Source organism: Fulmarus glacialis, unplaced genomic scaffold, assembly GCF_000690835.1.
Source record: "Fulmarus glacialis isolate BGI_N327 unplaced genomic scaffold, ASM69083v1 scaffold7087, whole genome shotgun sequence".
Taxonomy (NCBI): Eukaryota; Metazoa; Chordata; class Aves; order Procellariiformes; family Procellariidae; genus Fulmarus; species Fulmarus glacialis.
Genome location: NW_009223720.1, coordinates 71267 through 95796, shown reverse-complemented (window position 1 = coordinate 95796; position 24530 = coordinate 71267). Strand labels below are relative to the sequence as shown.

The following is a 24530-nucleotide window of genomic DNA, read 5'->3' as shown; positions in this document are numbered from 1 at the left end:
ACATTGGGAAAGTAATTGATCCTTCTTGTTTCAGAGATCATAAGTACATGATAGTTGTGGTTGTGTAGAGTGAGTAGATGACTGGTATAGACTAGATGCTTATCTTTTAGATAGCTGAATCCGTCTCCCATATTCTAAGGTTTTAAATACTATCAGGTTCCTGTAGGATTTATAGATTTGCTAAAATATGTTCTTACAAAAGTGTGTTTCTAGATGCTCTCTGGAAGGGAACAAGGCAGGATGCTTTCTTGCAGTAAATTCCTGTCTATTCATGCATTTATGCCATTGCTTATCATGGAATTAATTATGTGAAAAGCCCACTTCATTACATCCATTGACCAGTATTTTAGTGTGGCCCCTGTTCCGGAAAGCTGGCTACATCTCTAGGCTGGAAATGTAAGGAAATTAGAGCAAGGAGGAGCTAGTACATTGCTGACCACATTAATGAATAGAACAGTGAGTCTGGAAGCCAGTGGCAGCGTAGGTTGCCTTCTAGCCAATGAAGGTAGGAGTCGTTCTTGCTGGGCACAGAAGGAGGAGAAAGCAAGGTTAAAAGGGACTCTTTGCGATTAGAAACTTCAGGTTAAGTCTGTTCAACTTCATCTCCATTTAGCACCAGAGTTGTGATGGTACCTGCCATCTTAGGTTTCAGAGGTCATCATCTACTCTAGAAACAGGATCAAGTGGAGGCTGTGGCTACTCAGTCTGCTCAGCTCTTGCAGCTGCACACATAGAGATTTCAGATGCAAAAGCCTTAAAAACACATTCACAACAGGGGACTTAGGATTTTTTGCTTTGTGAGTTTAATTCAATCCCCTAATGTTGTTTTGATACTGGTTTTTTGTATCACAAGAGCCACTACTGCAGCTTCCAGCAACATTTTTACTCTCTTTAAAAATAATTATGCCTTAAATCATTGCAAGTGTTTCCAAATCAGTAGCCTTGTATGACTGCCTCCTTTTGAAAGTATGCTCTAATAGGGATTGGAATCTTAATGGCAGCATGAAAGCACATCAGTATTGATGTGTAGCATATGGTCTGGATTTTCTTTATTGGCAGCTTTTCAGCATGAATAGTGGGTTTTTCTTGTTTGCTTTGGTTTTGTTTTTTAAATTAATGTCATGTCTGACAGCCAACAGGGGAGCAAATCTCTGCTGTGTTCCTAGTTTACTGAGTAGTTACCTTCACACTTGTGTCTAATTCACCCAGTACAATGGGCTTGGAAAAATTATTCTCCTGTGTACATCACGTGTTTTTATGTATGTATGTGTGTGCATGCGCTGGTATCTGTGTATATATATGCACAATCACATACATCTCTACTGCTATCCCACACTTCACAACTGTTAAGAGATACCTACTTTGTTTTTAAAATTCTCAATGGAATTTCTGTAGCCTACCTCATTAACCTCATCTCTCTCCCTCTGCTTGGCTCCCTGTCTGCACTGTCTTTACACTTTGGTGAAAAAGCCTTCTCCTCTGTAGCTCCTACCATCTGTTCCAACTTTGATGTACATCTGTCAGGACCCTTCATTCCCTCACTCTTTTCAAGGCTAATTTGCAAACATACCTATATTCTGTGCCTCATCTGTGCACATTTAACTTCTCTCTTTTCCATTTGCTCTTTAACTGGTGAAAATTTCTCTTGTATGCATACTGAGTTTTATTGACCAAGAAGAAATATTTTCTTTGAGGGGCAATAAACTGTGATAATAACTGGAATACGTGGTTGGGGTATATATTTTGTTGCCTAATTTCGGAATGTATAGATATCTCTCCCATATGACTGTTTTATAATAGAAACTGCATTTTAAAGGTAAAAGGAAGTTAAAAAGCTGAGTAGATGTAGATGACTTTCATTACTGGAATTTTCCTAATGATTTTCATAGAACTCATTCCAGTGAGATGGGAACACTCATCTGCATCAATATTGTTGTTTAATATCATTATTAATCTCCTTAAACAGCTGATCATATGACTTTCAATCCACTTGTGAGCTGAAATATTTGTCACCAATATGGAAGATATTTTGCATGTACCATATCATGTCAGGCATACAGGCATTATATTAAAAGCACATAAACTAAAAGTTTTTCTTCGCTCAAATTGTTTCTTGCAGTGTTTGCAGCATAAGGCTTTTCACCCCAATGAGCCATTGCCGCCAATTGAACAGCATCTTTTAGAGATGCTGGAGATGCCCCGTGTGGTAAAAGAAAGGTGTCAGGCTCCTCTTGAAAAAGTAAAAGCACTTTTCCCCCTAAAGGAAGTTGGCAAGAAAAAAGAAGAGAAGACTGCTCAAGACATCTTCAAAGATAAGTAAGTTGGAGATGTATTATGGATTTTTTTGAAACTTTTTTTTACACTTCAAATTGTTTTTGCTGGATGAAGCAGACTCAGAGTCTTTTGAACATAAGATCGATGAGTTACACACTGAAAAAATACTGATGGATGGAGAATATTGTGGTACCACAGTATGTCAGGGTATTTTGTGAACAGTGGTGGTCTTACTATTATGGGCAAGACACACCAGGAAGCAGTCAGTAGCTTCCTCATGTCTATATTTGTTGTCACAGAATCACAGAATCTATCAGGTTGGAAGGGACCTCAGAAGGTTTCTTGTTCAATCCGCTGCTCAAAGCAGGGTCACATATGAGATCTGAACAGGTAACTCAGGGCTTCATCCTGTCTGGTCTTGAAAACATGCAGGGATGGAGGCTGCACATCCTTTCTGGGCAGCCTGTTGCATTGCTTACTGTCTTCTGGTCAAATAGTTTGACCTACTGGTAATTATAAAATAGTTCAAGTAAGAATAACAGAGGGTCTAATTTAGTTTCGAATAAATGCTGTGGAGCTTTAAATTAGCTGTAAAGATGAGTCTTCCTTCTCAGCATGCTCGATTTAGGTTGTTCTGTAGCTTTCATTTTGAATTCCAAATCAAAAGAAAAGCAGCTTCATTATTATCTGCTGTGCAATAAATGTGGATGTCTTGAAAAATCAAACTGGACTTGTCCTGGAACATCTATTGTCTGAACAGTTTTTAAGATAATTTTTTTTTGTTATACTGTGTTTACTTCAATTGTGCTGCAAATATGAAGAATAAATATTTAATTGCTACTGCATTGGTAGTGTCACCCCAGCCACAAGTCAATTTGCTCAAACAAAATTTGCTTCTTAGACCTTGATTTATTGAATGCCTATAATATAACTAGTGGGTCCCCTCGGATGTTGGAGAGTTCTCATTTAGCTCCTTCTCCCTCCTTTTTGTCATTTTTAGCTCGGTCCTTTCAGCGCTAGGAACAACATCTTTGAGCCGTCTTGAGGCCTTGCTTAGCTGAGCTGTCATATATCCTTTACCTTGGGTTGGTTAAAGGTCCTCAGGATGTTATCTTTGGGAAGACATGACATAGGACTTCTCAGGTTACCGCTCTGGAATAACGACCACGTTTCTGTATACAGACTGGGAAACACCTTGCTTTTGATTTTGTTCATTACTATGTGTGCCTGTCTTGCCTTGGTGTGTCTGTGAATTCATACTGATTCTCTTGTCCTTGCTCTGTGTCACAGTTTCTCTGGGTGCATGTGTGTGTGTATACACGTACATTTATATGTGTATTTTTAAAAGTGATAGAACCAGTTTTAAAAAAAAAAAAGCAAAACTTGGGTTCAAACAAGCTAGGGAGAGAATTTAAACAAAAAACAGTGACCCATTACTGGTAGTTACTTAAAAACGTATCACCCCAAAGTCATCAATTTGACAAGCAAGAAGGAAAGCTATTTTGTTTAAAAACTGATTTCCTTTAGAGGAGTGATGAAAGCAGCTATAAAAATAGTTGAGATAGGAGTTGGTGTAGGGCATTAAAATGATTAAAAAAAAAAAAATCTATAAGGGAGGCAAAAGGATGCGGACTCAACTGTCCAAAGAAGAATGAATTGTAATAGGATTAAAAAATATGAAGAAAACTGGTATTGCTGTAGTAATGAATGGGAACGGTAGTATTGTCAGTACTACAACGGAAGTGTTAACTTTATGATTTTGTTCTGTGTTTGGGGAAAAGCCGAGTAATATAATTAAATCGCTTGATAAAAAAAAGTACATTACTCTGCAACAATGACTAAGGAAAATGTTAAACACCAGATAGCATTCAACTTATTAAAACTGTCAGATTTGAACTAAAGTGTTTTGAAAAAGTTGGCTAGAAGCTCTCTTGACCATTGTTTTTGTTTTCTAAAACTGACTTGTGTCTCCTATCGTCATATTGACCTGATTCATCTCTGCTTAATTTTTAAGGTCTAATGGGGTTAAGGCAGCATAAATGGAGGCATGATATCTTAATACAGATTTTAATATTCAGCATTCGTTTGTTTTACTTTTGCTAAGCTCTGTGTAGTTTGAAAAATTCAGTAAAATAGAAAGCGTTTTACTTTTTCCTTCTTAGGTTGGTTTTGGAGAGGCTGTTACCTCATCCAGCTTTACAGTATGTGAGAGGCTTCTATATAAATGTATAAGTGGGTGTTTTAAATTAATCTTGTATTTTATTAATTTTTCTCAAATAGTAGTTGCACGTTTTACAGTTTAAAAATACTGCTAATCAGTGCATTACCAGTAGCAGATTCTAAATGTCAGATCCTTGGCTGATATAAATGGGTATGGATTCATTAGTTTCTGCTGCACTGATTAATGACAGCTGTAGATTTGGTCCTAGGCAGTTAAATGCAGCGTCATCATTTATGTTCTCCTCTTTCCTCCAATCCCAAAGCATTTTGAATCAGTAAAGATAATGCAGGAGGAAAAAGATTTCAAGACATTGCAATTGAGTGGAAAACACCTTTGGAGAAAAATATTCTAAAAGAGAATTTTCATTGTTCTTTGCACCTTTCATCAAACCACGTCAATATACGAGAATTTTGGTTCAAGTAGAAGTTCTAAACTCACTGGTGTTAGCTAATATCAGTGTCTCCTTTTTACAGACAGGCATATTGGCTGTCCAAAACAATCGAGCAACTTGTTCAAGGTCAGCCAGAAAGTCAGCAGAGTTGAGAATGAAGCAAGGTGTCCTATCCTTGTCCTGAGACATAACCAAAGTCATCATTTCTCCTAGAGTGATAATTAAGGTTATGTTGGATGACAGGAGCTGCTGAGGAGAAGACTACTGAAACAAAGTGGGATAGACGCTGATTGTAAAGTAGGGGAGGAGTCTGCTATAGAAAGTAAAAAGGAAAACTGTACAAGTTCTTTGTAATAGTTGATTGCTTCTGTAACGTGCAATGCAATTTTTAAAATCATTTCTAACCTTGCAGAATGCAAAATGGCACCTAGTCCAGGATCTCTGGCTTTGTCCCTACATCGTCAAGCAGTTTCTTCTTTTCACTGCAGTAGTAGAAGTTTTAAGAAAAACTTCTTTGTTTTGGGATTCCTGGAACACAAATACTGCTGTTTAGATTGCTGAGTAGCTTTCAGGCGTCCTTAAACTGAAATCAATTCTTCTGTGTCAGTAGCCTGTCACATTAAGTGACACAGAACACGGTGTCTGATTTTCTTCCCCTTTCGTGATTAGCTGGATTTTCTTCCATTGCTAAGATGTGCTCTAAAGTTTGGCATGTTAGATGTTACAATTAAGTTCCTGGTTTGAATGTACACCTTGGTGTATGTTACCTGTGAGGGCAAAGCTAGAAAGTAGCCTAAAATCACAATTAGCCTTTTAAAAATAACAAATAGTCTTTTGAAAGCATTTTGAGATGTAGCTTAAAATGTCCTGAGAGAGTTCTTACGTACTTAATTGGGGTTTGTCTAGCAGGTTTTGACTGCTGTAGGTGGAAGTTTATAAAGCTTTCCTGTGCTGATGGAGAATATGGGTCATTGGACTCAAAAGCCACTGTGTAAACAGGTTTGTAGTAGCTATAAATTCCACGACAGGAACTAGCAGGTAGTTTTTGAGGAGTAAATGAATTTCTTACTCAAATGTTAAGTTTCATTGCCACTTCATGTTAAGATCTGTTGAGAATACCAATTGTCATGTAATATACTGTGAATCATATACTATAAATTATCAAGGTTAACTCAATATACAGGTTCCAAATAAAGTGACTGGAGATATTATGTATTTAGAAAGGTGGAGAAGATGTGTATGAGTAAATTCACTCCTGAAATAAGCATGAATAATCTCGCACCTTCAATAACTGGTGCCTTAGCTTTATGCTAAGATAAAGTTTGATCTCTGTTTCTACTATCCGCTTTGTGCAGCCTATGGGGAAAAATGAGGTGTGATTTAGTGTTAATTTGGGAACAGTTGTATAATGAAGTTTTGTCCAGTGTTCAGTGTATATTTCATTACTTACTGACTCCCTACTTAGGCAGGACACTTTACTTTAAGTGTTTATATTAATTTTTGTCCTTCTCATTTGCAGCAGTGAAGATGGACCCAACCCTAAGAAACCAAAAATTGAAGATGAGGAAGGTAGCTTTAGCATCATAAAACTTGCTGAAGGCAATGTCACCTCTGTAAGCATATTTTTACAAATCTGATTATTAAAGGGGAAGATTAATTTCTCTAAATGTATTATAGTGAATATACAGAATTCCTGATAAAAGGACGGTTTCTAGCTGAAACATGACTGAAATATTGTCTACTCGTAGATTTGAGACTCTCTGCTAGAGATTATAAAGACAACTTTCTCTGCCCTTAAGTGTATGTTAGCACAAGTTTCCATCAGTCTTGGATATTTTAGGAAAAAATTCTTCCCCAGTGTCTAGAACTCCAAAGGGCAAGCCTGAGGATCTGAAGAAAACAGAATCTCAGATTTGGGGTTCAGTGGTTGAATTTTGTTCTTGCTCTCTTTCATATCATCTGCAATATAGAAGTTGCCTCTATATTTAATCAAAGGTATTGCTGTGGTTTTAGGGACTGTTCTCTGCATTGATTGGGTTTCTAAATCACAAATTTATCTTCATCTTGCTGATAGGTTAAATGTCTAACTTAATTCCAGGTGTTGTGTACATGGTAGATGAAGCCTGTATCGTAACTGTGCACCTTCCTTTATTTGATTTTTCGAATTACAGGGGAAAAAAGGTGATTTAATATTAATTGAGATAACTTCACTTGTTTTCAAACTATCCTTTAAGCTTTGTTTTTAAAATGCATGATTTAGATTTTTAAAAAGATTTAAAATCTAAAAGGATTTAAATATTTTATATTCCTTGTATACACTTCTGAGTTTTCCTGAAAAGTGGCATAGCCAGATTTAAAAGAAACTCGAAGAGACCAAGCAAGCTTATTGAAAGATCGAAGAATTATTCTGACAGCAAAGCATAAAATTTTCAGATAAACTTAGGAGAATTTTGATTCCTGAAAGGAAATGTTAAGCAATGTGATTTTTTTTTTTTTCCCTGAGGTTATTGCATCTGTTTTTCAGAAAGTGTTTATTTATATTTGATCTGGTTTTAGTTCCTTTGTAAGATTTCTGCACTTGTATGCCCATTTAGAGCTTCAGCTTTAAGATGTCAGACTGGGCCAGAAAGGGTAGATGAATTGAGTGCAAGCTTTTAATTTTGAGGTTCCTATTGGAGTGGCAAACCAATGGTTCTCTACCCACATGCCTGAGAGCTCCCATTCCTCATTAAATGTCTGTCAAGATTAGTGAGAGGTCTGTGCTACAGAAAGTCTCAAAGCTGAACTAGCAGATAGCCTGAATTACTGTGCTTCTGACCTCTAAATCCCAGAGAATATGGTTGGTTTATAAGAGTGCAACATAGTAAGTGGTAAGTTCATCTTGCTCATGTCATAACTAAGCTTTGCTAGGAGTACTGCACATTAACACACATTTTAAGACTTTCATTTTATGAGTCCGCACGCAGAGAATTGTAGAGCTTCTCTTTCCGTGTTAAAATAAACAGAAATGTAAAGATTCTTGTTGCCTCGCAATAATAAGGAGATGGATATTGGCAGATGATTGTATCATTTTTGGACCTTTTGTAGGTTGGCAGTGTTAACCCAGCAGAAGATTTTCGAATTCTGGTGAGGCAGAAAAATACTGACTTTGAAGACGGTAAATAACTTTTACCTATCTTATTTATATTTAGTAGCATCTTCAGGGTTCAATAAATGCAATCCATTTGTCTAAACATAAGTTTCTAGTGCTATGTGAGATGCTCTGGAGTTTACTGCTTAGCTTCTAGTGCCACTCAGCAAAGAAAGGTGTCAGTCGTAATTCCTGTGTCAATATTTGAAAGTCTCAGATACCCATGTTTGTGCAAGATGGCACTAGACAGCTATATTGAGGCATCTGAGCAACTCTTCAGGTGTTTCTAACAGAAGATCCCTTGGTACTGACTGACTGCCTCATTCAAACTGGGTATCAGCTTCTCATCTGGTTTCATGGGATCTTTCTGGCTTGAAGTGGAGGGCTGTTGGCTGCGCATGGTGTGAGAAACCCATCTTCTGCTGTCTACTTATTCTGTTCTATGAAGAAATAAGAATCTGATGCCTGGGATTTAAATCTTTACATGCAAAGATCGTTTCTTACTGCTTGTTGTGAGCAAGAGAAAGCACAGGTGAATTTAGAGTGTAATAAGCAGGTAGTCTGTGACTCTCAAAGATGAGAGCAGGCTTTGCATGCACTGAATCTATTCTCAGCGTACAGCAAGCAGAGACAAGGGAGAATACAAAGCACAGGTCAGCCACTGTCTTGCATGCTCTAAGTCTGAAAATGCAAAGAAATTACCATTTGTTTGTATGGTATTTCCCTACTGGAACAGCTATATAGAGATATATGTAATCCAAAGGTATCTTAAAAAGAATGCACGGGATGGATGGGATCCTTTTTTCTTTTAAAGGATGATTTGAAGGTTGCGGCAAGATAAACTTCATCTGCCGAATAGCCACTAATGTAGCATTTCTCTTTAAAGAAAAAAAATTTGCAGAGGTGCTGAAGTGAGGTGCTGGGTATTTCAACAAGGCCTTTGGTCCTTTTGGACATAATTTGAGGAGTGTGTTGAGTAGTATATTGATTTGTGATACAGTCTGTTAAAGCCTATATAGCTATTTCTCTCTAGAATTTCCAGAACTATAAGCCAGCTAGCCAGCTTTTTACATGGATTTTGCATTAGATCCAGAAGAAATTGTTTACTGAAAAAATATTTGGCGTTGTGTTCTCAAATCTCAGATATATTCAGATGCAGTAAAAAAGCATTGTACAATATATTAGAATACAGAAACTGTGAAACAGTTGACTACTTTGTTACGGTAATTAATTTTATCATGTAGGAAAGCTTTAAGGCAGAAATAAGTATAGCAATTACTCTGGAAGATGGTTTAACTAAAGAGTGCTTAAATATGTCCGGTTGGTAGCTGTGCTGGAGATAACTGCAGTACATGTTTGGATGGATTCTGAAATTTTGAGCAATCTGCTTTTATTTTATGTGTGATCTGCTCTGTAATTATAAGGTCTAGTTAGAATGTAATGCAGTCACCCATTTAAAGAAGAGGTAAAAGCCACTATAAATAAAAACATGTTCTGCATATTATTTTTTTTCTTCTGCATAATCCTTTTTCTGCTTTAGAGCCTTTTAGGTAGCTTAATACATAAAACATTACAGGCATGTTTTTAATGGCTTGCTGTATTGCATCCTGGTTATGTAAATAGTAAATTCTGCCTTAAAACTGCTCAGTGGTTCTAAGGGTTTTTTTAGTATAATTTTATATCATATTTAATGATGAAACTTTTTTTTCCTCTGCTAGAACATGTGACATGTAAAATGTCTTTGCAGGAAAGGATAATCTGTGGCATTCAAATAGTTTATTGGAAAAAAAAAAAAAAATTACATTTTATGTGTCAGGATGCAGACAGCGAAACTACTAGGTGTGTCCTGGTTTGCTTCTTCCTTGTATAAAAAGAGCATCCAGTGTAGTCTTCCAAACTGAATAGAGCCTACATTCTCTTTTTAAAACTCCCCTCCATAGGGAGGAGAAAGGCCTTTCAACTGTTTGATTGCGGGTGGGGTTTTTTGTTAGATAGAGAAGTTGTAGAAATAGGAAGTGTTGTACTTTAAATACTGACAGTACAGTGGCTTTTTAATTAAGCTGCAGGTTAATGGCACACATCCTCTTCAGTCGACAGCAAGTCTCTCACCAAAATTATAAAGTTGTCACGACTAAAGTTTGGCAAGGGGAATTTTTTTTTTTAAACGTCTTATAACAAGTCCTGATGGTATATTTATCATCGAAAATGAGTACCAATGCATCTCCTGCAGTGGCCTCACTGGGATGTGATGATCAGGGTTTGTGCCGTTCATAGGAGAAACCTAAGTGCAAGTTAGACAGCTGTGTCCTATGGCAGACCAGAGCAGGAGAAACGATGCATTCACTGTTAGTGAGAACTGGGTCACTAATGTGTAAATACATTTTTTTTTTTAGAAAATCTAGGAGTTTCAAATTGACGAGGGTCTTAGGGATAGGTTTTCTGAGACTGGCAACTCAATTCCTGAAACAGTAATCAACTTTGTTTTTAATGGACATCTCTGTAATTTATTGCAGTAGGGACCCACTTACGGCTTTCGTGATGAGTTGTGCGTGATGGTGTCAATTTACTGGTTAATGTTGATTGCTCGTGTAACTGGTAATTGTGTTTCCCCTCCAGATATCTTTACTTTCTTGTTTGCATTCATGGCCAGAGAGATGTCATTTTATACAGGTCTTATATTGAACAGGTTACAAGTGCACAGTCATCACAAAGAGCAGTCTTCTGATAACAGCTTCTGACATTTTTGTCAATGAATGCAAATAAAATAGATTAGTTTTCCTGAGTGGAATCTAATTGTTACTCCCAAGGGTGTACAATGAGTTTCTTCATTGCTGTGCTGACTCTCAAATGCAGTGAGCGCTTGCCATCTTTGTAATGCCAAAGGAGTAGCCACATGACTACCAGTTAATCCTGTTCATCTATTTACAGGTTTCCACCCGTGTCTGCATTTCTGGAGAGCAGAAGGTGTCTGATATGGGGTGTTGTATTTTCATAGGCTTCTGTAGAAGATAAGATGGCTTAATGAGGGTTAAAAAAGATACTGATGCATGCATAGTATTTTCTTTGGTTTGTAAATTTTCTACTCTACTGCTAGGTAGGCCAAATGCAACAAATAGTTCTATGAAAATGATTCGGTCATTGGAAGAGTTTTTGCAAACCAAATACTTGTGTATATAAAATCACTTTGAAGCTTCCTGTACGTCTGCTTCACAGAGAAGATGAAGCCAGATTCGTCTTTGAAGGGCATAGCGATCGGGTGAGATGCAAAGCTCTGATTTGCAACAAACAGAATTTGGATTAGATGTTATGGGAAAAAAGAAATAAAAACCACAATGGTTTTGAAAGAGGGGCCCAGAGAACTTCGAGACTCTCCATCTTTGGAGCTATTCGGAAGTCAAGTCAGTGGAGCATTGAGCCACCTGATCCACAGCAGCCCTGGTTTGAGCAGGGATTTAGACCGCATGTCCTTCAGTCATCCAGCCTAAATCATTCTGATCCATACCGACAGGTCATTTAGAGAGACCATTGAACAGCATGTCATAGGTCACTGGAGTAGTTCAACAGCTCTTGATCTTAAAATTCTTATTTCTTACCTTAAAGATGAAGGAAGTCCTTAAAAAATGAGGACAGTTTTCTGTTTATAATTTCTTTCTTCTTTTCAGTTACAAAAACATGATACTTACAGAGCAGTAGTTTAACATTTATTATCAGGTGGTTTAACTGATTTGTCAGTGACTTACTTTAAGCACTGTCCATTAATACAAATCATTACCACCACCAGTGGATAAATCAAAAGATTGGTAACAACAGGCGTCTTTTGTCTACAGAAAGAGCTATTTTTTAACCTGATTAATTTATTAGGGGGGAGAGGGAATCCCCAAGGAATTGGAACTTGGACTATAATACAGCCTTATCTATTATTATGCTGTAATCTGGTTGGCATAATAATGAAGACCAAGCACTGAACTGAACAAACATGAAAATACACTTTTGTACTGTAACTCTTCAGGGATAACAAGTGAATATAATTGTTCATAGCATATTTTACAAGAAATAACAGCACTGGTGAATGTATTTTAGAGTAAGGAATGTATCTGAATGCCAGTGGGGAAGGGATTAAATTCTGTTAGAACTAAAATATCTTCTATTCAAAGATTTTTTTTTTTACCTGTAGTTTTCCAGCCTTTAATCACTGTGTTTGTTATCTAACCAGTATCGTGTTACAGTAGAAGAGGGAAGCAGAAGATTAATGTTTCTTGAGATGATCTGCAGAACGTGGTGGTTATTAGGAGTGCTGGAATTCCGGTTTATGCAAAATACAGAATTTCGTTAGTTTACTTCCTTAAATGTGTGGGGGATGAGGGAGGTTGGGGGAGAAGAAAAAAAGGTTGTTATTATGTAGTAGTGGCCTGAATAGGCTGTCAGTTTGTAACTCTAGGACCTGTTCTTCAAAACCCAAATGCATGAGATTTGTCTGGGACACATCAGAGTTAATGCTAATATTCACAGCTTAGTTAGATAGACATCTTTATGCAGAACATGCCTTTCTCCAAAAATAGGGAGATTTATTTTTTGCAGCACCCAAACCCAAAGATTCACATTAATGGAAAGGCAGAAAACAGGCAGCAGGAAATCAACAAAGTTCTCAGACCTAGAAGTGTAAAGGAACAGAGTCCACTTCGGAGAACTTCCAGTTATAATCCTTACCTACCATCTCTGGTATTGTCTTCGCCCCCCTGAAGTAATTTGGTAAGCTAATCAGAACAAAGGAATTTTATCTATTTTAGATTTATCAGTCATTGGCCTGTCATTTAAGGGAGACCTAATGGAGAGACCCAATTTTAGCCAAGCTGTTTCAAGATGTTAAAAGAATCTGACTTAAAATATTGTTGCCATGTAACCTGTTTCCTGCATGATCTTTCAGTGCCTAGTAAGACATAGTAGGGTTTTTTTGCTTCCTTACAACAGACTTCAAAAGGAGGCAGCTCACAGTCAGTAACAAGAAAAAGTCTTTTCTTCTGATGCCTGCCAGTGCAATCAAATGGAAAGGGATTTTAAAAAAATTAAATGCAAAAGAAGTAGTAGAGTGTCTGATAATTTCAAACAGCATGCTGGAATCATTCTGACAAAAAAGACTTTTATAGCACCCTCATAGTGCCTGGGGTTTTAATTTAACACATCAATGAAAAGGCAGCGTTTAAAAAAACCACCACCACCACTGAAAACACCAGCAGGACTTGCTTTTATTAGTGCAATTCTTAAGAAATTAGAACAGTTAATGAGAAAATCGTTAACCATGAAAAAAATGGACTGGCTTAACTTGGGGAGCTTAAGTAGTGAGACTTCAATTTAGTTTGTCAGCTACTGGTGAAATAAATAAAAAGAGTGAGCTGATCACCTCTGGAGCAGTAGGCACTTTAGCACACTCTTGTGAGATAGCTGCTATTGGACAGAACCATTATCTGCCTCCTTTTCTAGAAACTGTAGAGTGAAAAGCTAGTAGGAAAGTATCAAACATGTCTTGTTTCACTCTTTTCAGAGATGCTGTCCTTCAGATTCAGTTCAATTAGGCATTTTATATAACATAAATATAACAGCTAGTGCTGTGCATGCTTACAGTAAGCAGAGTGGAATACAGTATTTAAATGATGTCTGCTTCTCAGTGTGTTTACTTATCCTTGTCTCTTCCATCACTCTGGCAGATGATTTTTTTATGTGGATGTTTCCATGGCTGAAATAGTTGCAGTGACATCTATGCCCATAACATCTGAACGTAAGAAGGTCTATAGGTCAGACTAAAGTTTCTGCTAATCCAGTAACCTGTCTTTAACAGTACAAGAACAGGACAGGCAGATGCTGTGACTTGTCCAGAATACTTTCCTGCATTTTCTTCCTCAATGGCAACATCATCTTTAATCTCCCTTGATAGATTTCCTTTTTTAAGAATTCTAAGAATTTGTTCAAGCATTTTTTTTTTAAGCTGTTAGAACTCCTAGCATCCCACAGCAGCCTGTGGTAAAGAGGTTAACTGGTTTTGTTTGGAGAGATACTTTTTTTCCATTTGTTCTTAACCCAATTTTTTGCTCTTGTTTTGAGAGAGGCAGTGGACTATCGCTTCCTATTCACGGTGCTATCCTTTTCACGGTGCTTCTGAGTTTATAGATCACTGTTGTATGCTCTTCACACTTGTCTTTTCCCAGGCTGAGGTGTCTGCAGAGGGTAAAATTGGACAGTTCCTCACCTGTAATTAAACATGAAGAAAATAAAGTACTAAAATCCAGCAGAATTTAATTGGGCTTGCAGAGCTCTTGGTGACATTTTCACTTGTCACGTTTGCAGTGTTTTACAGCTCCCTACCTCTTAGGAGCTCAACAGTGAGGATGAAATTGGTGTTCCCCTTCTTGTTGGTACAAGTCTCATTGTTTGCCTCTGCTCCTCTGTCAGGCATGCACAGTTTGTAATATTTTTCTCCATAATCATAAAGAGCATTGCCCCGATGAAAAATCATCGAACTACCTGTACAGAGACAAGATATACTCGAATATCAATAACAACAAGGTAGTCTTTTGACTCCAATCACCCTACAGCTGTTGTTTTGACATTATTACACCTTCATTGTAAATTTAATGCTTTTATTGAAATATGTAAGTATTTCAAAGGATGTTTAAGGAATATGCTTTGTGTTGTAGAACGTAACCTCTCTCAGCTTTAGGATCCCAAATGTTCTGGTTTTACTTTCTATCAAACAAGCTAGGCCAATGCTTTTTTTCTTGGCTTTCAGGAAAAGACTTTTGCCTTGGCCATGCTTGGGTTTCTTCCTAGCTTTTCCAGAGAGGCTGAAGTAATTGTCAGTAGCTTAAATAACAATTATCAACTTGATTAGCTTGAGGCGGTATGGCTATGATTAACTCTTTTGATGCCTGTGGAATAGAAAAAGAGAAATGTAAAGGAAAAATACTGTTTTGTCTTGAAAGTGTGCATTCTTTGATTTATGTATTTCTCCTTGTCTTTCAGTGAGTCAGCAGTTGATAAACCGTGTTGATCAGTTCCTAGAAAATAAAGGTTCACAGTACTACATGAAAGGGATCAATTGTATCAGAGTTTTCAGAGAGGAAGCCATTAAGGTAATGTTAATATGTGAAAACTCTCATCTCTTTCAAATTAAAGACATGATGGGCCTATTTGCTGTATTAGAAACTTGATGGTTTCTTGCTACAGCAAAAAGAATTGATTCGTAGATTAAACTCTGTTATGCTGTTTGAAAGTTTAGAAATATATTTGCATTTTATGTTTCTTTATTCTTTCTGGAATGCAGACTAGCTTCTCTGATATTATTTGCTGTTGTTTGTTTTCTTTTAAACATAAAAACACAAGGCCTGTGACCTGATGCTTATAAAAGAAAAATAAGCAATCCTACAAATTTCTTCTTAAATAAAGCTAGTTACAAGAAAGTCTTGCTAGCTTTCTGAAAGGCAGTTTTTGTGGCTCATCTTTCCTTAGAACTCTTGGTTTTAGTAGAGATAAAAACTAAAATCTGTACTGACTTTTGTGTTCACCATGTTAGATGACTTCATGAAGAATAAAGTTTGCAGTGCTCTTTAGTAAACTACTTTAATATTTCTCTGTTATCATTGCTGGTTTTTTTTCAGCTGTCCAAGGTGCAGTGCTTTAATGATTTTCTGCAGGCCCTGAAATCAAAGGTGGAAGATAAAGCCTTAGCTGATTTCTGGGAGGTCATGACACAAGGTAGGACGGCATTTAAAAAAAAAAAAAAAGGTATTTCTAGTTGTATTATCCATTATATAAGAGAAAACTTTGTTAGCAATGGGATACTTAAACTAACCCCAGAGCAGCGTTTTGATATGGTTCATTCCTGCAGCCTATTTAAAAAAAAAAAAAACAAAACCAAAAACCTTTCACATTGCAACTTCCTTTTTTGCACTTATAGTTTCATATCAGCAATATCCGTAATGCCTTGCCAAGTCTTGTTGAAATGGTAAATTAATTGTGGAAGAAAAGAGACAAATTAAATGTTACAGGGTAAGGAGAAGAAGATACGATTTCAGCTGAATTTCAAAATAAATGGAAAAAACTCATGCAGCAGAGATATAAAAAGATTCTTCCAAATTAAGCTTCAAAAAAGGCATAGATGGCATTGAAATATGTCACTGATCGTTTTGTGTTTAAGCAACCTGAAGGACAGAATATGTGATAATATGACACCTACCTATGATTAAACCGGGAGATACAAGGCAGTGCAATTCCAAAAGACATTCAGAGACTACGGAAGTGATAAATAAAAGAACATTTTCACAAATACAAAACATTGTGGACTGAAAAAAATCTTTTACGTCATACTCTTGTTTTTAATTGGAACTAGTGCTAAGAAAATCTGTTAAATGCCCAGCTGTATCTCTTAAGGGTGCATGCTATAAAATGCAATGATATGCTGTTGTATGCTGCCTTTTAAAGTAATGTCTACTTCTCTGACTTTTTCAAAATACAAGATGGGAATTTGTTTAGCAACCCAAAACAACAGCACAAGACAACACTGGTGTTGGGTTGACGGTTGGACTTGATGATCTTAGTGGTCTTTTCCAACCTTAATGATTCTATGATTCTATGAATATTATATTATATTCAGTAGTATTGTAGGGGACCTTCTCTGAAGAAATTTGAAAACAAAACAAAAACAAAAAAACCCCAAACCTTGAAAGTAGGAAACTTGGATCTTCCAAAGCCATGCTAGAATACTGTTTTAATAATTTCTAGCTGGTACAAACCAGAGTTTTTAACAAACTGGAGTATATTTTGAGAAAAAAAAATTACAAATGCGAACAGAGATGATATTTTCATAGAAAATAGATTACCTTCCTGTGAGAAGATGATAAAATCATGGTGCTTTATGCATAATCTAGCTGCTCTCACTAGATAGCTGAAATTGCGTTTCGCTTGCTGCTACCAAAAGCAGAAGTCCTATTTTCCCTGCTTCTTGCCACATGACCCATCCCCTCTTTTCTGCCAAATGTAGGATGCATTGGGCCTTGTCATGAGCAACTACAGTCACCGAAAGAGAATGGATGTGAGTTAATGAGTTAGTGGCTCAGGAGCAAGGCAGATCTGTTTGACAAGTTCACTTCTCTCATGAAACCCTGCTATGTAGTTATACGGGCACGTTAAGGTGGCATTACACTTGTACTGCTGCTGATAGCTTTATGAATCTATTGTTCTTTGCTCTCACACCCACTGCTTCTTTATTCAGGCATAAGCATTTGTGTAGCCAAGTGATCAACTAGATTGGAAAAACTACTGGGGTAAAAAGTAATTGAGATTTATTTTGGTTTTTTTGGGGGTCACTGCACAGGGTGGTGCTGCTGGCATAATAAAGGAGCAAAGTGGGGACAGGACCAGCACTTTGGTAGTCAGACTGTAGGTAATCACAGCATAAATGTTTGTATGTTAGGAGTTAATTTTTCTAAGGCTATTAAGGACGGAAGAGCATGCTGTGAATGACTAAAAGTGTAATTTCTGATAGATTTTCAGCATTTCATCTGTGATCTATGATTTCAGTGTCTCATTAGTTTGATTGTCACAATATTAGCAGTTTACTAAATGGATACTTCCACAAGCTTATGAATATGCTCATTAATTTATTTTTGTATCATAGTTGACTCATTTATGCAAGTCACATTTTCCTTTGAGCAATATTTTTTTTATTTTTGCTGGTGATGATGACACATTCAGAAGTTGGGAGACTTTTTTGATTTCTAACATTAAGTGCATTTTTGGGAAGCCTTCTAATGATATTTTCATATCTCTTATTTTTTTTAGACAGAATTTCTTTGATCACTAAAGATGAAGCAGAGGGAAGTTTGGTGACTACTGAAGAGGCTGAAAAGGTATTAGTTTTTTAATGAGCATCTATTTGTATAGAGCCTGTGCTATGGAACAGAAGGTTCTTTCTTATGTGGATAAATCTTTAGATGAATGGAAATAGGATTCATATGAAGGAAGAAGAGTGTCCTTTTGCCACACAATTGAAATTGCCCCAATTCAGAGCAAAAATAATTCCCTAGCGTGTACCACAGCATTTGCTTTAACTGGTCTTTAGAAAGTAGCATGTATTGACATCATTATCTGAAAATATCCTCTACAAAGAATAGGAACTTCAGGAACTCAGTTTAGTGGAACGGGAATAGATTATTTATATATGCAAGATCATTATCTGAACTTCATAGAAAGCACTGATCTCATTGTTATCACACGAGTTCAAAAACTAGGACACTTTTTTGTCTAAAGGCGTTGTAAACTCTAGCAATAAAAAGTTGTTATGGCTAGTTTTCACCAATATATGCAACGATATCAGTATTTTCCACTTTATGCCGTTCTTGTTGATTGATGGACATCATAGATGATACTGTTATTATTGGTGATCATGTTAGATCCTTTTGGAAACAAAAGTTTTGGAGTATTTGCATGTATCCTTTCTACAGAAATATAACACTTCAGTAACGGCAGTGATGAATGAAGGATGTCACAGTTACAAAGGAGCAAATTCTAACAGGCAGAATAGTGACTTCTGTTTGAAAGAAAGCAGAATTCAGAGTTGCTGTCAAAAATTGTATTTGTGTGGAGAGGATAAGACAGGCATTCTTGTATCAGGCTGCTAGCCATGATTTTAAATAGTTTAGGAGAAAGAAGGTCCTTATATTACAGACTCCTGAAGGTAAACCTGTGGGTAAAATCACTAAGTACTTTGCAGAGAAGCAGCTTTTCTAAAAGATGCCACATAGATTTTTGCAACTTCCAGGCCTTACATTAGCAATAACCAGAACGGGGTAGAAGTAGGTTCTCCATGAGTGAATTAATGACTGGGTAAAAAGCTGTATTTTAGAAACTGCTTTTTTCATTTGTAACAATTTACCTCAAGGTGAAGAAGGCACAGAAATGTTATGAAAACAAAAAGCTAACAAATTAAGAGTCCAGAAAGCTAAGCACATGTGCAGAGTACAAATGACGGAATACGATGTTTTTTTCTAGACATGAAGGGCCTACTGGCTGTTTCTCATCACACATAATTGTATAGAGCAACTTTTTTCCCCAGTGGTGGTTTTAAAGATATCAGTTTTTGTTACATATTCCAAATGCTATGAATTTACTTGGAAACTTCCTAAGACAATATGTTTCTTGAGAACTTCACTTTCCATTGATGCTCAAAATGTGCTAATGCTGTGTGAAATAGCCACTATTCCTTAAGGAAATCTCTACTAGCCATGAAGACCTTACAACATACTGTTGTCTTAACTGTGAGCTTGTGGCTAAAAAATACTGTGCCTGCATAGGAATGTGGCACAAATTATAGCATACCAAGGACTAGATTTACAGCTGCCAGGCTAAGCTGGAGCAAAGCATTTGTAGACTGACTTCAAAATTACTTTTCTGTTTAACGTCATCCTACAGTCAGCCAGGTATTGCAATACAGGAAATTCTTTTGTGATTGATTGAAGGTCCTACAACAGCCATAACTTCCCCTTAAAATAGAGGAATAAGAGAGATTGTATGAAATCAGCCTTGCAACAGAGTCCTTTAACATGTCAGTTACCTTGACTTAAGAATAAATGGGTTGCATCTCTTTGCTAGCTAGGCAGTTGGCAATCCCACTAGATAACTACCTCCCCACACTCTCCAGATTCAAAACCAAAACCCTGATTTGCCATTGACTGTCAAGGTTTTATATGACTTTTTATTTAAGAAACTGGGAGACTGCATATCCTTGGAGTAAGATCTGCAGGGATAGAAAATTTTATCTTGAGGTTATGGGGCTGATCTAAAATCTAGTCCTCCTTGGTCCAGTTAAACCCTGCCACAGGTTTCCTGTGTGATACATAGCCAGCATCTTCCTAGGTCTATAGTAGATTGCAAAAATGGTTCATTTGTTTTCTATACTGAAGGTGATACCCTTCACTAAGGACTTATATTGGATTTTTTAAAATATCACACAGCAGAGTAAGATGCAAGTTTTCTTCACCTCTGTAATAGGTCACATGCAAGCGTGTAGGTCTTGGGGATTGGCAGTCAGTGTGGTCCTATGTGACACAAAAGCCTTTTCTCTTACGGGCAGATCACTAGCTGATAGTTTCAGTACTGTTTTGAATATAAGATTTCAGGTTTATAGGGTTGCTGTCTGAAGGAGAAAGGAAGACTTACAAGGACACTTTATAGAGAGGTAACACGTAAAAATTTTTTTTCTTTTTGGTTGAGCTAGGTTATCCATGCATATTTTCCTAACAGTGAGAAAAAATATTTTAGGTAGGGTTTTTTTTTCCTGTAATAGTGGAGATACTTTTTTTAGAGCGTGAGGATGATAGGTTAAAAGAGCAGAAATGTCAAGTGCTTTTTCTGGTTGCTTTGGGGAAAGTAATGGATTTCAGCACAACTATTACATGTAATTTGCTTTTGCATAAATGTAAAACAGGTTTTGGAAAAAAAAACTTTGCATGTTCAGCATTTGATGGAAACGTCAGGTTTCAATTTATTGCAAATCTTCATCATACATTTCTTTAGCTTTTTGCTTTCTTTACCTAATTTAGTGTGGGAAAGCTAATTTTGAAAACTTTGAAAAATGTGCTGCTTTCAGAAATACCATTTGACTCTTAACTGTGTAAAATGAAATTTGATCTGGCACAAAAAGCCTTTCAGAGCTGATAATGTCATTAGCTTTTAGTTTCATAGTATGCGCTTTATATTACTACTAGATTGAGAACTTTGCCAGCAAAAAAGATACACAGACATACGGCATCTTGAAATTCTAATTCCTTCTGGCCCTGTCACTTTCTCATTTTTTTTGCAGCTACAAAATATATATGATAAGTTGAAGTCAGCATGTTAAAACATGAGTGTTGTCTGTGGAGTAAGCTTTCTACATTCCTCTTGGATGTTGCTGTTTAGGATGTAGGAGAGGTCTGACCTCTGGGTAGTGAGACAACTAGGCAGAGGTTGTCTACATGTGCTGTCTTTGGTGTTAACCAAAAGCAATGTGTTTGCTTTTCATCCTAATGGATCTGATATCTGGTTCTTTCCCGTAAAAGGGATGCAGCAGGTAACTTCCCAGTCTTTTACCCCTTGTCTAAAGCTGTCGCTATTGCTCTAGAAAAGGATCAGAACATTTTATTTATGTAAAATAATATTTAAGCTTTTTACAGCACAAGTATATTGTCTCAGAGACTGGTAGTGCTCTGATAGGGATCCCATGACCTTTTACACAACCTCCATGGCTGTTACAGTTGAAGAAGTCCTCAGGTAAACAGTAGCTTGCTTTCAGGAGCCAGCTGTTTGCACAAGAGAGTTACCTAAACTCTAACCAGGTATTTGTAGCCTGTTTAATGTGGTTATTTTCTGACTAGCTGTTGTCTTTCATCATCTAGAGTTATAGCGAAGTTGTTTCTGAATTAAGGATGATGGAACTCAAAGTCATGGAATGTGGCTTTTCTTCTTCTCCAGCTTTCACAGACATCTTTTTATCTGGGGCAGGGTTGTTCCCGCTCTACATACTTGTCCTGCAAGTGCATTTTAAAGAGGAAAAGAAAATTTATGATTTTATAGTAAGGATATTGGTAAAGAGACCTTAACTAAAACTTCTAGACAACTGGATACTTGTAAGAGTCATGTATTTCTGCTATTCTAGCTAAATTATTATTTTTTCACTATGTTAGGCTAAGAGAAAAATAATTCAGAGGTGGTTGTACTCCAGATATTGTCTGTATGTTTGATTTCAGTTGTTATAGTATCTGAGCAACTTACCTTTATCTTCTGTTTATGGATGCCATGCTTTAAGTGTAAGGCATATGGTGAGTTGTATCAGCAGCTAAGGCAATAGAATTTTATGTAATGAATTTTCCATTTTTAAAGACTGGCCATCTAACCATCTTGCGTGTTTGAGGGTTTTTTTAAAAATTTTTAAATTCTAACCATCTTGCGTGTTTGAGGGTTTTTTTTAAAATTCATGTCTTTGTTCATTTGTTAAATGGTAATTGAATTGAATGGGAAACTTCTAAGTTCCACACAGAACTAGAATGTTGTACTTAAGAAATTTGCTCAACAAGCCATTGGTCAGCTTAAATATGTATTAATATCAATGGGGGGACAGTTTGCTGTCCTTCAGCATTTTGTAGCTACACACAATACTACTTTTAAAATTTTTTTTTTTTAAGAACATAAACATGGCCGTACTGTAATGGACAAAATTTCCATCTAGCCCAGAATCCCATGTTTGACAGTGGACAATAACAGATGGGTAGGGAAAAGTGTACAGTCCCAGGCTCCAGCTACTGGTGTCTCAGGTACTTCCTGTGCTTGAGGTTGTTTCTGTGGACTTGGTAGACTTCAAAGGATTTCTCTTCTATGAACTTTCCCCATCTCCTCGTGAGACTAGGGACTAATATTTGCAGCATCTTATTACAGGGTCTTCTACAGCTTAACCGTACGTTGTCTGAAGAACCACATCCTTTTGTCTGTTCAACACACTTCACCATAAAATCCTTTAAAAGCAAGTCTTATGAAATTTCCTGTACTTTATGATGATTTTAGAGGGTGGAAACCAGAATAAACTTAATTCATGATTTTTAATTACAGGTGGATTTGGTCTGATATACAAAGGATACATTCTGTTAATTTAACATTAAGGGTCTGAGTTTTGTCAGTATCATATAAATACATTTGTGTTTTCAGTTCTTGGCTCTGAAAGAAAAGGAAAATGAAACTCTGCCTTCCACAGACGAAGGTGGTGATGTTGATGATTTGGTAAGTACCATAAAGACATGATGTGGCTTTAGAATTAAACTGTAACTGAAAGGTGCAGTGAGAGAGCGTGCGTGCTTCTAAAGCAGTAGATTAGAGTGCATGGCTTAGAAAACACCTAAGGAATTGAGTCAGAAAAGAGCCACGTGAAATTACTTGTTTGCTATTGTAAAACATAACCAGGTATGTAATTTCATGATGGCAGATACTATGCTATGTAGTTACACGGGTTTTACATAGGTTAAACGTGTTCTCTAGTGTGCTTCAAAAGAGCCAGTGAGACTGCTTATTTGATAGCAGATTGTTACAATTTACTGTAATAGCATTTAACAAAGCTTGTAGATCTAGAACAGCTATTGATGTGGGTTGAAAACTGAAAATCATTTAGAAAAAAAAGATGTTTTAATCTTCTCAATTAACCTTCTCTATATAGGCTTGCTGAAATTCAAGGATTTCAAGAGGGTTTTTAATAAATATTTTAGCCATTTTTTACGGGCTGAGTCATTACAAATCTGTCTCCAAGGCTTAAGCTGATAGTGTAGACAGTTTTAAAGAAGCTTCAATAGCAGGCAGATTTCTACTTTTGGACTGTACTTTTTAAAATTTATAAATTGCATATATGATTATGTGAAGATGAGATTTTTAGGTTTGTTTTTGTACTTTATAGCAGCTTAGTATTAAGTTCTGTGCTGTCCATTTATGTTACATCATAAAGATTTCCGAATTTGTTTTGTCTTCTAAGTGCTAAACACACGTAAGAAATAACTTGAATTCAATGCTGCTTTTTCCAAATCTGTTTCTTCTATTTGCAGCTGGACATGATGTGACTGGGCGATATATGGTGACTATACAAGCAAAGTTTTGGAAGAGATCTCCCTGTGAGATGGGGCACAAAACAGGATGCTAATGAGAAAACAGTATATTCATCTTTATTTTCTCGAATGAGAGCAGAAATCTCAGAGACATTTCCAGTTGTTATAAATGCCATCTGACTTTTCAAAGCTAGAAAAGAAGATTGAAATAATCTGAAGTATTTGTGAAGTAATGATACCTTTAAGGCATCTCTTTTTTTTTTTTTTTAAGCACACTGAATCTAGCTTATCCTTGATACTACTTTCAGCTAAACGCTACTAAATTTAATGAGAATCTGTGCTGGTGCCTGAAATTCTTGTTACATTGCCTGGGAAGGAGGATAGAAATGTCACAGTGAGGTTACCAGGTAATGTTGAATCTTTAGTGGAGGTAACTCCATAGCATTATTGTTACAGAATGGAAAAAGTCTCTATTTTCATGCTTTTTTCCTATTAAAAAAACAGAGGAAAAAAGCCCACAGAGGCTTATGGGAAAAAATTCTAGGCCAGGGAGTCGCAAAGTAATACTTTGAAATACACAACAGAATGTAAAGCACACAGCAAAGCCAAGTGTGCTGATTTTGCCACACTGTACCCAAATCAGTAATTATGGTCATCTTTGTACTACAGGTTCTCTATCCTGTCACCTCAGCAGCTGCTCAACAGTCTCTGTCTCTTTCTGTTATAGATTTTCCTGTTTTATTTTTTAGACTTTTAACTAGTACGGTTACTGTAGATACTCCTGATGCTAAAAGGATGAATAAATCAGTTATATCCCCATTTCATACACTGCAGATAACTGCTAACACAGAGCGGAAGAATCCAGGAAAGCTCGACACTGACACCTGTGATAGATAACTGATAACA

General features: G+C 36.6%; 1 protein-coding gene across 1 annotated transcript in view; it reads left to right on the top strand.

Annotated features, from left to right (window-relative positions):
- Positions 1 to 23639, top strand: part of XRCC5 (X-ray repair complementing defective repair in Chinese hamster cells 5 (double-strand-break rejoining)) — a 47206-nt gene extending 23567 nt beyond the window's left edge. The window contains exons 13-20 of the mRNA XM_009581889.1: positions 2120 to 2316; positions 6409 to 6499; positions 7974 to 8043; positions 15031 to 15140; positions 15666 to 15762; positions 17848 to 17915; positions 22744 to 22815; positions 23625 to 23639. Coding sequence (XP_009580184.1) covers positions 2120 to 2316; positions 6409 to 6499; positions 7974 to 8043; positions 15031 to 15140; positions 15666 to 15762; positions 17848 to 17915; positions 22744 to 22815; positions 23625 to 23639 — 720 coding nt within the window. The remainder of the gene's footprint in view (positions 1 to 2119; positions 2317 to 6408; positions 6500 to 7973; positions 8044 to 15030; positions 15141 to 15665; positions 15763 to 17847; positions 17916 to 22743; positions 22816 to 23624) is intronic.
- Positions 23640 to 24530: the final 891 nt, after the last annotated feature.